Genomic DNA, 10,719 nt, shown 5'->3' with positions numbered 1-10,719 from the left:
CGACACTTTTAAAAATACATTCAAAAAAATATACATTTATTCGACAACTCCAACGGTTGGTCTACAGGCGCTGCTTTATCACTATGGCAACGTTTGGGTGACGTTTAAACTCTGCGACGCCCCAAGCTCCACGTCACCTCGAAGAGACGTGTGTTTTGGTTTGTTGGAGTAACTTGTTTCGTGACATCTCCGATGATTTTTCCTTTTATTTACAACTGACCGACACTGTTTATAAGCAAAAATGTTAACCGCAGAGGATTTCACACAGCTGCCGCTCCTAATGTGGGAGAAGGTGTTCGCGAAAGTGAAGAAAGCCGTGGTTTTTATGGATGACAGGAGTGCAGAGGCTCTCCACTGGAGCGGAGGGGCTGGAGCCTTGCTGCAAGCGGGAGCCAGGAACGTGAAGCAGTTTTCGAGCTTCGAAGCGTGCGGGGAGAACGAGCCCAAAGCCGTGTTCGTGGTGAGCACTTTGTTAAAGGGGAGGACGGTGGACATCATAAAAGACATCATATCCCTCAGTCACTTTCAGTACTGCGTCGTCTTCACCGCTGTCCCCCACTCCGTGCACCTGTTCGCCAACAACGTGTCCACAGAAATGGACGGCTTCCCCGTCTTTGAGCAGTTCGAGGAGAAGCTCTGCGAGTGGATGGGGAACATGAACTACACGGCGGAGGTCATGCACTCTCCTGTGGTCTTCGCCCCCGTGTCGCAGCAGCTGATCGTGGCGTCGCCGTTTGCTCACCTGTTTCCCCTGCTCCCAGCAGACCTGGCGAGCATCAATGCAAAGCGACCGGAGAAGAAGAGGTTTGGCACTTTGAGTGACCTGGATGGGCATTCGCTTCCGGTGGAGCTGCAGATTGAAATTAAAAGTTTGGTTTCGGCGTTAAACTCGATGTTTGAGGCTGCAGGGATGAGGGAAGAGAGTTTTGCTGTGGGGCCAATGAGCCGCATCATCGCAGGGGAATTGGCCAATCACAATCAGGCGAAAAACCGAAGAAAGACTGCTCCTAATAAGGCATCGATCATCTTTATAGACCGAACAATGGATCTTACAGGTGAGGTCTTGTTTGGAAGCCGTTCTGTAATCTCATAATAATCACCTTCTTCCTTTTTACTTATACACTTAGGCTTCAGTAAAATTATGACTCATGTCTGACCAGTTTAAAAGATAGCTATGTATTGATCTTCGATATCATTACAACCACCAGGATAATAGTGCTGGTCCCCAAGTTTAGCTGCCAAAATTAAGCCATGACCCCGTTCCTGGTTCCGTAGTCCCCTATTCCTTAGATTACCTCATTTGGCAATTGTCTTGTTTCTAAAAGAGCAGATGTTCAGTTTTGGGGTGTTGCAATATGGACTTAAGTTTTTATCGTGATATTTTATTGTGATAAGTAATGATATGAACTATTCATTACTTATTTTTAAGATAAGTGTATGACTGTAAATGTATGTCACAGGCCCACAAACACAAAAAACAGCTCTCAAAAAACATTCCTCTTGGCATCACACTTCTTTAGGACAAGTCACACATGAGCTGTGATTTGTATCACTAAACTGCAAACAGTAACTGCATCATGTTAATCTATCATGCCAATGATAAATCAAAATCATAAGAAATTTATCACGATAAATGATAAACAATACAATGACTGCCCAGGCCTAGCTCAGTTGCTACCTGATATACATGTTTCACTTCACCTGTCAGAGCTTTTCTGTACTTTCCCCATCAGAAAGACAGGAGAATCTACGCTTTCTGATTGGCTACCTGTCACTGGCTGCGTTAACAATCCCAGAGGAAAACACCTGATTTGGCGGCTGTCTGTGATCTAGTAACTTCTTAACAGCTTGATCACAAGCCACAATCTTAGAAAGATCAAGTTTATTGCATCAGGTTTATTGCTAACAGAAATTGCAATAAAATATCAATTTACAGAGGGAAGTTGATGAAAATATAATGTAAATATATAGAGAGATTTTAGAGAGGTAGTTTTAAATCCCATAAAACAAAACACTGTAAAGCTGTTAGTTTTAGAGACTGATTTAATGTATGTAATAAAATGAATATCATGGTCAAGAATGACTGAGGTTCATTCTACTGCTCTTTATGGCAGGTCACTGAATCATGGACCTGTTCAGAAACGACAACATGACTTTAGTTTTCTCTGAATCTCAGGGGAAACAATTATTTTTCACTCCAGATTTTAGACGTCTGAGACAATTCCGTTGCTTTTCAGAAACATCTGGCTTCACAGACACATAAACCTGGGTGTTTTGTGATTATGTCACCCAATGGGAGAATGTAGAGCACACATGTCAAACTTAAGGCCAGGGGGCCAAATCCAGCCCACCAAATCTTTTGACATGGCCCTCTAGAGAAGGACACATAAATTGAACCTCCAAAATAACAGTTGTGTGCCTTAATATTATTTTACCTTAAGATTATTATCAAAATAAAGCAGATTTTTCTGTATACTGCCAAATTACATTAATGTGGAAAGATGTTTAATATTATTTATTTTTAGAAGTATTTATAGAATGCAGAGACAGCTTTTCTAAATAATTCAACAATTTGTTTATGGGTGCGTTTACCAATGCATTCTGCTACAACCGGCCATTTGTGAACATTCATTATCATACTATGACTCAAAATGAAAATAGGTTTGACACCCTGGAGGATGTCAAACCTATTTGCAAATTCAGACCCGAGACCATTTGTCACATTTTTGTCACCATCTCAGTGTCTTTATCGACTCTAAAAGCAGATTGGAAATCTTCATGGAGTTAATTTTTATGGAGATGAGCAACCAGTTTGAACTAACTTTGTCAGAATTAAATTCTTTAAGAAACCTTGATAGGTATAAATGTGATCATCATCTTCACCACGTTCTGTGATTTTAATTAAAGCTAGAGCTGATTTCACCTTCCAGTTTACTTGGGTTTCTAACAATGCTTGTGTGATTGCTGTGAGACATTGAGAAGGCTCCAGTCCTTTTGCCTGATTTCTGTCATTAACTTTAGGGATTTGATTGCAGAGCTAATCACCGCTTCGTCTAACGAAGAGGGCGACAATTAGCAGGTGACTTGTTAGATTTCCAGGGAAGGAATACCACATTGACCTATAGTTTTCTATTTAGAATAAATAAATAATAAAAAGCTGCCAAGCCATAATTATGTTCCGTCTTGTTTCATTTCTGCTCAGTACATGTTTTTCGTTCTTGAAAATTAAAAGACTGAGAAGAACCTCAAGGTTCGCTGCCAGTAAATATTTCACCTTCTTTTCAATTTGTAAAATGTGCAAACTCATTATGTTTTTATCAGGTCTATTATGAAATCACTGTTGCGTAGAATAAACAGAAGGAGAAATGAAACCGTCTCTTTAAGTCGTCTGCATCTTGTCAGTGTGGTTAAAGTGCCACCCAGGATGAGTTATGTTTAGGAGTTCATGGCAGATATTGCCTTAACCAGCCCCCAACAGAAGAATAATCCAATATAATCATCGAACCAAACCACAAGTTATAATTTACTGGCCACATGTGTGCTTGCCCGGGGCGGAAAATAGAATTCAGCAGCCCGAGCTACACCTCCGTGACTGAGCGAAGCAGCACGTGACCAGCATGGCTGCCTGTCGTCGTGCTCTTGGCTGGGCAGGTGCATGTGTTAAGTGCCTGCGGTGGGGCTGTTGTTGATGGCAGTGTTTAGCCCTACATCATGTGTTCCAGTCAGGCTTCGGTTGCTAGAGGAAAAGACTTTGACTTGGAGGAAAAGTGTGGTGGCTGGCGCTGCAATGGATTAACTGTAACCATGGTGATCTTTCAAAGGCTTATACATAACAAACCCCCACCCCCCAAAAGAAAACAAAAAAAACAGTGAATTTTGTTCCTTTTTGTAGGTTGTAGCTTTTAAGAAAGCTTTTGGCCGATTTAACTTGCAGTAACTCTATTTCATCAACTGGGGCGACAGTGACTCTGTGGGTAGAGTAGTCGTCTTGTGAGGTTGTAGGTTTGATTTCAGTTGCCACCATACTGATCTGCATATCGATGTACAAATGTGCGTTTGTGAGTGTGAATGGATGAAAGTGACTCAAAATGATTGGAAAGTCCTTTATAAATTCAGTCCATTTGCCATCATGCCTACTAGACTGAGCATTTATAACAAGTCATGCTAGCTGCAGCATAGCAGAGAGCAAGGGGGGATGAGCAGCACCACACGAGACTGTGATCAACAGCGTTAAGACCGTCCTCCTGCCTCTGATTGGTTGTTTGGCATTAGCACTGGGAAAAGGCAGAGGGGCAAAATTTTTTCACAGATTATATTCTTCATACTGTCACTGATGGTTTCAACAGATAATGTAAACAAAAAAAAAGATTTTTAAATTTTATTTAATTTTTCACAAATGCTTTTAGCTTGAGGTCTACGAATCCATAAATTGTCAGAATTTATTTAGATTTTTAACCTGTTAAATTCTGTTTCTAGTGATAAAAATATATGTTAATAAAACAACACAGTTTTTTTTTTCTCCATCTCAAATATGCGGATTTGTGTTTTGTTTAAAGTGGGGGGAAAAGAGTAGAATCAATCTTTCAGCCAACTGAGCGGCAGTGCACAGCAACATACGGGTGCCCTTCTTTGGGTGTACTTCACACAAGTACCTGTCTGAGGAATCTCACTGAAACTACTTTAAACTTCAGGAAGAGAATACTGGCCGTTTTCAGCCATTTTGTGATAATTTAGCATTTAAAACTTTCTAAAGTCTTGACGGTGTCCAGCCAGCCAGTACCTACAAACACACCCAGTGTAGTTGTTCTTAATATTCTGGCTGCATAGCACAGAAACAAATCCGAAGTGTTTGTGTGGAGTGCAGATTGGTGCCGATCAGCGGGGGCATTATTTGCCGGTGCTATCTCACAGCAGATGGGCCAGTCGAGCCTTATCACAGATGCTTCAGACGCTGAAGTGCTGCAGAGGCCGAACCAGAAAGAACACCAGCGTTCCCGCTAGATTTAAGTGCACCTTAAGTGCACCGCTCGCCACAGGCACCGTTTACGTTGATCGCTCCAGCATGGCAAAGCCGACGCTCTGCATATGTACGAGTTTGGAGGTGTTCATTCGCAATTAGGCGGAAAATATTTTATTTTATATTTTTTCCCTCTCCTTAAGGGGGAATGTTTTTTTTTCTCTTGGTAGAGTTGATCTCTGTGCTACAACTTGAGCCCCTTTATGGCTCCAGAAAATGAATTTCCTCCTCCTGGATGTTTCCACACAGAACGATTTGCAAGTCTATTTTTAGCAGGTTTTTGAGTGTAGACCATCTTAAACCTTTAAATATTAGGTGTGGGCTTAGTTTGACCCTCTTTGTATGATATTTCTCTCTGTAATTCCAGGATATTTTTTCTAGATCGCCGTGTCTTAAACATTCTGTGGGTGGTTGTTGACTCTAGCTCTGCAGGCGAGACCCCACAGTTACTTTTGCAATTACTGTTGTATTCTCTTTCATAACCTGGTGAGGATATGCCAAATCCTACAACCTGACTTTCACTCTGTGGTTGCAGCGATCATGCCAGAGAGAAGGCGTGCTTTTGTGTGTGTGTGTGTGTGTGTGTGAGGTTTTGCACATGCACACACTTTGCTTATGGATGAATTTTGTTTTCCTCTTCCATCATAAGATAGTCTTTTAAGTAGTAAATACAATCAGAAGGTGTATGTTTTTTTTTCAATCTGTGCAAAGAACGTGGCAGTGGAAGTTTTCTTTTACTCTATGTGTGTGTGGGTGTGTGTGTCTATCTTTGTGGTCAGGTGCCTGCCAGCCCAGTCTGTGTAATTTGCTGTGCTTGGCTTCACGGCCACTTTTTTTTAAATCCAGAGTAGGACCTTTGAGCTTCATTGGCAGAGGGCACAGAGTTTCCCCCAGTCTCCTTCTGAACCCCGCAGACCCGTCATTTGTCCGTCTTGGACCTTGATGTCGAGGTTGGAGAGTGTGCAGTGTGGGCAGAGCAGAGCATGGGTGGCCGAGGTGCTCTGAGCCTCCCTCAGGAACTGGTGAGAAGGGATCCAGACACAGACATTGACCCCACCCTGCCATTAAAAAAAAAAAAAAAAAAAATTCCCCATAAATTGAGCCTGCATATCCTGCCTTCGTACCACCAGGAAGGAGGAAAAACACCTATTTCTGTCTTAGCTGGGAAACAAAAAGTTTCTTTTTATTTTTCAGTGAAGGTTCATGTGGGAAAAGGAACAAAAACAACAGAGATAGTCGAGTGTGGCAATGATGGAACAAATAAAAGACACTTGTGGATAGCTGACCTGTTTTTTTTATTTTTAATTTTTTTGACACTATGGAGGATGAGAATGGTGGGCCGGAAGCCGGCCTTGTTGGTTCTACTGTGGTTCCCGACAGTGGCGTAGTCTATTTAGACATAAAATAGTGGTTCAAATAACTGAATTAAGTCACTGAAGTTATTCATTGGCAACACAGCTCCGTTATTACGTTTACAATGTGTGTCATACAGAGTGGATAAGAAGCGCTCCATAAAGTAGCAGGTTTGTTTAAAGAGAGGACAAGCACTTTTGAACGCCAGTGCTACAAAGGACGCTAATTTTGACCAAAGACAATGTCTGGGATGAAGGCCAGGCCATTACGCAGCTTGCTCGGACCTCCTGCTCAGCAACGACTTGAATGAAGCTTCTTGTTTCATTGACCTCATAATTTACTAGCCTGGTGAAAACAATAATCAATTAATCACTTGATAAATTATAACGAGCTTGAAAATATCTATTATGATTATTTATATTTTATTTGTTTGTTTGTTAGTCTTTTGAAAGGCTGAACTTGCATTATGCTGTTATTACTGTATTAGTTGAAAATAGTCTCATTTTCAACTGAGACTAGTTGAAAATGAGACTAGTACCAATTATCAATAATTCCATAATTTTTGGGACAATTGGTCATCCAGACAACTTTGTTTTGCTCCTTCTTCTACGCTTTGCTTTATCCTGAAGATCTGGACTCTCTGCTATTGAGATACAATTGCTTTCTGGAGGTGTGGACTCTGTTGAAATTTAAAATGCCACACAATCGCTGACCTTTGCCTGTGACGTTTGTAATGCGCTGAAGCTTACTGAAAATTGCCTTGCTCTGTAAACAACCATCCTCGACTGCCAAGAGACAAGTGCTGGTCCCAACGAGGTGGTTGCTATGTTAACCAAATATTTGGAAGTATAGCCAACAACTCCTGTTTGCTGATTGGATCGGTTGAAATTCTAGAGCAGAAATCTAAGTCAATGGGAGAAATTCCAAATGAAGCACTGAAGGGAGATGAGAAACGAGCGGAATGGCTCAGAGAGACATTAACCAGGCTAATAATTTACCAATTCTGGGCTAACTCCTTCCTGTATGATGTCCGTTCCCCGACTTTTCTCCTACACGTTCAACGCCCCTGTTGCCCAGGTCAACAGCAGCTGCAGATGCCTGGCGCATGTTAGATCATCCCTGAGTTTTCATGTGAAAATCAACAGGTGCTGCAACTCCAGGCCACGTACTTGTTAAAGACAATAACAGCTTCATTCAGCTGTTGCTGCCTCATCATCACCTCGGCGTTCTGGGTCGTTAGCTGTGTCTCGTGTTAGCGCCTGCGGTCGCCAGCTAAGCCAGGACATCCCCCGTATTGATGTTATATTTGTTTACAAAGTTTCGTCTGCCTTCTTCTTGGCTGGTTGCCCGTCTAATCCTGCTCTCCCTCCTCCAACGTGGAAGGTGTCTTTAACTGAAGCCCTCAGTACATAAATCAAGCAGATTACTTTCACCTGAACATCTTGTACTCCGTGTTCCCATCGAGACGAGAGATAACGTAACCTATTCTGTCTTATGTGCCGTCCTCTGCAGCTGCGATTTGATTTGCACTACCGAGCACATTTTCTCCGTTGGAAAGGTTTCCACAGATTTATTTAGTACGTTGATAAAGCACCCCCGAAGATGTTACTTTGCTTTCTCCAGCCCCTTTCCTTGAGAGCGGGTGCCTGCTGATGGATTTCAGATGAAACGGTAAAGTAGCCAAGACACATGAGAGGAAGAGGAGTCCAACATTACTGCACCTCCTTCCTCATCCTTTCATGTTGCCACATGTTTTACCCATCTGCCGATGCTGCAAAAAAATGGTTTCTAACTATAGCTCCTCGCAGAAGTGTTCATGACCCTCGTGCTTTTGTCACTTCGACGCAATGTGGTAGGTCGACACAAAGTAGGCCTCGACTGTAAGACCGAAAAATGACGCATAGTTAGCAAGCAGATTTTCAACTAAAAATCTGAAAAGTGTGGCATGTGTGGGTATTCAACTATTCCCATTCAATGGTTCTTCTGATTCTTTCAAAAATTCCTTCAGATTGGATGAAGCGATGTTTTCAAAGTCTTGGCACAAACTTCTAATCAAACTTTAACTGGACCAGTCTAACACATGGGATTATTGTGATCGGAAAAAAGTTAATTGTAGCTCTGGCACTCTGTAAAGAGTTGTTGTCCTGCTGGAAAGTGAACCTCAACCTTGTTTCAGGTCCCCTGCAGCCCCAAAATAATTTTTTTCCTGGGGTTGGTCTGTATTTAGCACCACCCATGTAGACTTTCGCTTTACAATTATTTTCTACTTTGTGTTGGGTTATCATACAACGTCACGAACATTTTTAGTTTGCAACGTATGAAAAGCTAAAGAAAATTCACAGGGTACAAATACATAAGTCTGTCACAAAAAGCAATAAATCAGTTAAACAAACTCGATAATTTTCATTTGGATGATTTATCGTTTTTCTTTTCTCTCGAATTTTTCTACCAAAAACTGGATGATAAAAGTCGTCAGTCTGGTGCTTTGGTCTCACCTAGCCCTTTTTCTGAATTTTAGTTGTTGTTTCATTTATTTTGAATGTTTCAAATGTCTCCCAGTTCCAGTGTTAAATGTTCATTAGAATTTAAAGTTTATTGCTCTTTGAGAATGTGTTCTTGCATTATTATGCCATTACCATTGTTTTACTTGAAAATCTAAACAACAATATTATTGTTTATCGCGATAACTTTTGAGGCAATTTATCATCCAGCTAAGTCCAGCTGACCTTCAATCAGACCTTCATCTGATTTCACAGATGAAGGTCAATGTAATTAAATTATTATTATTTCAGATTAGTGAATGTCATTGGTGTATGTCTCTTAAAAGAATTTGTTCTCTGAATTTGTATGCATTTCTGCACACATTCCAGGATATATTTATTGATGTCTTTCATATTACCTGGCTGTTCTGGTCAAAACCATAGTCTTAGCTGGTTTTCATTTCAAATTCACATTAATCCTAAGCTTGAACAGCCATGTCAGGTCATTCTAACTTTACTGCAGCATACGGTGCATGAGTCAGAACAGGCTTAAATGACATCACTTGAGAAAATGTATCCAGCCTGGCAAAACGTCCTCAGTTTCCACAAAAGAGCTTGTATTCAGACCTGTAAACAGCATGCAGGCACATAAAAATCCTTGTTTTTCTATAACAACTTAAGAATGCTCAAATCTGCTGAAAATGTGACCTACGACACGAGGAATGATAACTGGCCAGTGACATCTCCTTTTTTGATGCGTTTCTTCTGCTCCGCTTCATACTTCTCACTCTATGCTGAGCCGCGTTCATTTGTTGAATCATTTGTTGAAACTCAAGGTCAGGTCTTATGGTCCAATGTCCTCCCTTTCTTCTCTCTGATTAGCGTTTTCCTGTAGGAGAATGTTTACAGGAGGAAGTTTGCAAGAAACCAGTCACTTTTTTTGTCTTCTAGTTTTACCATTAATGTCTGTAAAGCAGCAGACCAGATAGCAAAGCTGACCTTGTAGAGTTATGCAACAGCAGGCTTTTTTTGGTATCAGCGTTATGTGCCGTTGAGAAGACCAATTCTTGGAGAATAGTTTGCGAAAGACATCTTACGACGCAGCTAAACAAATGCAAATCAAAACTTACAGAATCATACATAAACAATACAAATATTCTCGTTTTTAAATTTGTAAAAAAATATATTATAAAATTTTTTGACACTTCTTTTGTGGTTGTGAAAAAAAAGCCTTAGAATAATTTTTTAAGGCTGTTGAAGCAAAATAACCAAAAAGTATTTCTTTTTAAGATAGTTGTGCAGTTGGGTACATTTATGTAATTTGTGATAAAAAAAAAATCTTAATTTTTTTCTGGTAAATGTTTTATTTCTTCAAACTAAGAAATATTCACATTTCTGAGATTAATCTCAAAATTTCTCAGATTTGTGGCGGAAATGTACTCATTCTTTTTTCAGTCTACCGTGGCCCTAAAACGCTGCCGTATTTGCTTTTTCTTCCACCAAAAAAAAGTCTTCAGGGAGGATGTCTGGTCATCAGATCTAAAACAGAAGCAAACTCTAAAGGGGCAAACACTTTTTCAAATGTAATAATAATAATATTTTGAAAATAAATGGAGAACATTATTTTATTTTTCATTTCATTGCTTCGCTCTTTCATGCTTATGAACTTAGTGCAACTTTTAATTTGTATGATAATTGATGACTTTCTCCTTTCTGGGGTATAATTTGAAAGTGACATGGAGAACAGTTGATCTGAGTCACAATGTGGGAATAAACAAACAAACCTGCCATCCATGCCCATATCTACAGTTAGAGAAATAATTGCATTATTTTTTATCATGTCCCCATTCACAGTGAGGTGGACAGTAT

At 40.4% G+C, this 10,719-nt stretch overlaps 1 protein-coding gene across 1 annotated transcript in view; it reads left to right on the top strand.

The window, feature by feature from the left end:
- Positions 1–47: 47 nt before the first annotated feature.
- The window catches only part of scfd2 (sec1 family domain containing 2), a 120,718-nt gene continuing 110,046 nt past the window's right edge, over positions 48–10,719 (top strand). The window contains exons 1-2 of the mRNA XM_044129954.1: positions 48–1,060; positions 5,932–6,039. Of these exons, the coding sequence (XP_043985889.1) occupies positions 242–1,060; positions 5,932–6,039 (927 nt within the window). The 5' untranslated portion in view covers positions 48–241. The remainder of the gene's footprint in view (positions 1,061–5,931; positions 6,040–10,719) is intronic.

The sequence above is a fragment of the Gambusia affinis genome, linkage group LG10 (genome assembly GCF_019740435.1).
Source record: "Gambusia affinis linkage group LG10, SWU_Gaff_1.0, whole genome shotgun sequence".
NCBI classification, from domain to species: domain Eukaryota; kingdom Metazoa; phylum Chordata; class Actinopteri; order Cyprinodontiformes; family Poeciliidae; genus Gambusia; species Gambusia affinis.
Note: the sequence above shows the minus strand (reverse complement) of the source record. Positions and strands in the feature narration are given on the sequence as shown.